At 46.5% G+C, this 998-nt stretch overlaps 1 protein-coding gene across 1 annotated transcript in view; it reads right to left on the reverse strand.

The window, feature by feature from the left end:
* The window catches only part of CTC1 (CTS telomere maintenance complex component 1), a 15,491-nt gene extending 14,578 nt beyond the window's left edge, over positions 1-913 (reverse strand). The window contains exon 1 of the mRNA XM_009879936.1: positions 848-913. Coding sequence (XP_009878238.1) covers positions 848-913 — 66 coding nt within the window. The remainder of the gene's footprint in view (positions 1-847) is intronic.
* Between the last annotated feature and the right edge of the window lie 85 nt (positions 914-998).

Raw genomic sequence — 998 nt, forward strand, 5'->3', positions numbered from 1 at the left:
ATAAGCAAACTGCTCCATCCTTGGAGACAGAGCAGCACCAGGAATAATACTGGTATCTATGATCTACAAGGAGAACACAGTGCTGCTCATGCTTTTGTCACATGAGCTGACTGCTTTTTGGGAGAAAGCAAAACCACAGCAGTGCACTGGATCCTGGTTGTCACATACAGAGAACTAGATGGACCCTCTTCTGGTGCTCCAGAGTTTCATGGTTAGCTGTGGATGCAGTATGTTGCTCGCAAACAGACCATTGACCTCATACAAGACAAGTATCAACTACCGTCAACTCTTGTCTATAAATTCTCCCCAATAGAAACCAAACTCTGGTTTAAATATAAAATATAGTCTATACAAAAAATATGGCTTAGATGAGATCAGTTTTGCTGGTGTGAAAGACCAACAATCTACATTTATAAACTATTAGTACAGAATTAATGGCCACAAGTCCTTAATCAATTCCTGTTGACTTTTGTCCCCAAACCAGCTGTGCCAGGGGTGTTAATAGACATTCTCCCACCATGAGTTGGAGCAAGAGAGAAATAGATCCAGACAAGCCAAACCTTCCAATCTGGATCTCTCTTGGTGTGTTTTTCATGATGGTAAGCACCCAAAAGCCTTTAATCAACTAAAATATGGACCACAATGTCCTAGATTCCATCTTTGTGAGAGCACACACTCAAAGGCAGACCTCAACTGGCCAACAGCCTCCTGAGCAGACTAGCTGAATCCAGCTGGGAAGACACCATGCAAACGCCGTGCAGTACAGCAGCTCGCTCTCAGCGAGATGTCCTACTTTGGTTACACACTCTACCTACCGCAGACTAGCAGATACGGTGCTTAATCATACCGCAAGAGCAATCGGAGGCGCGTCGAAGCCAAGAAAACGCATGCGGTTACCCGTCTTCGACAACATCCCTCCCACACCCAGCATCCGGGGCAGGCATTGCACATGAACGACCGGCGCTCGCTTGGCGGCAGATGCTGCTGCTGCCACAGCC

This window comes from Charadrius vociferus, unplaced genomic scaffold (genome assembly GCF_000708025.1).
Source record: "Charadrius vociferus isolate BGI_N301 unplaced genomic scaffold, ASM70802v2 scaffold162, whole genome shotgun sequence".
Lineage (NCBI taxonomy): Eukaryota > Metazoa > Chordata > Aves > Charadriiformes > Charadriidae > Charadrius > Charadrius vociferus.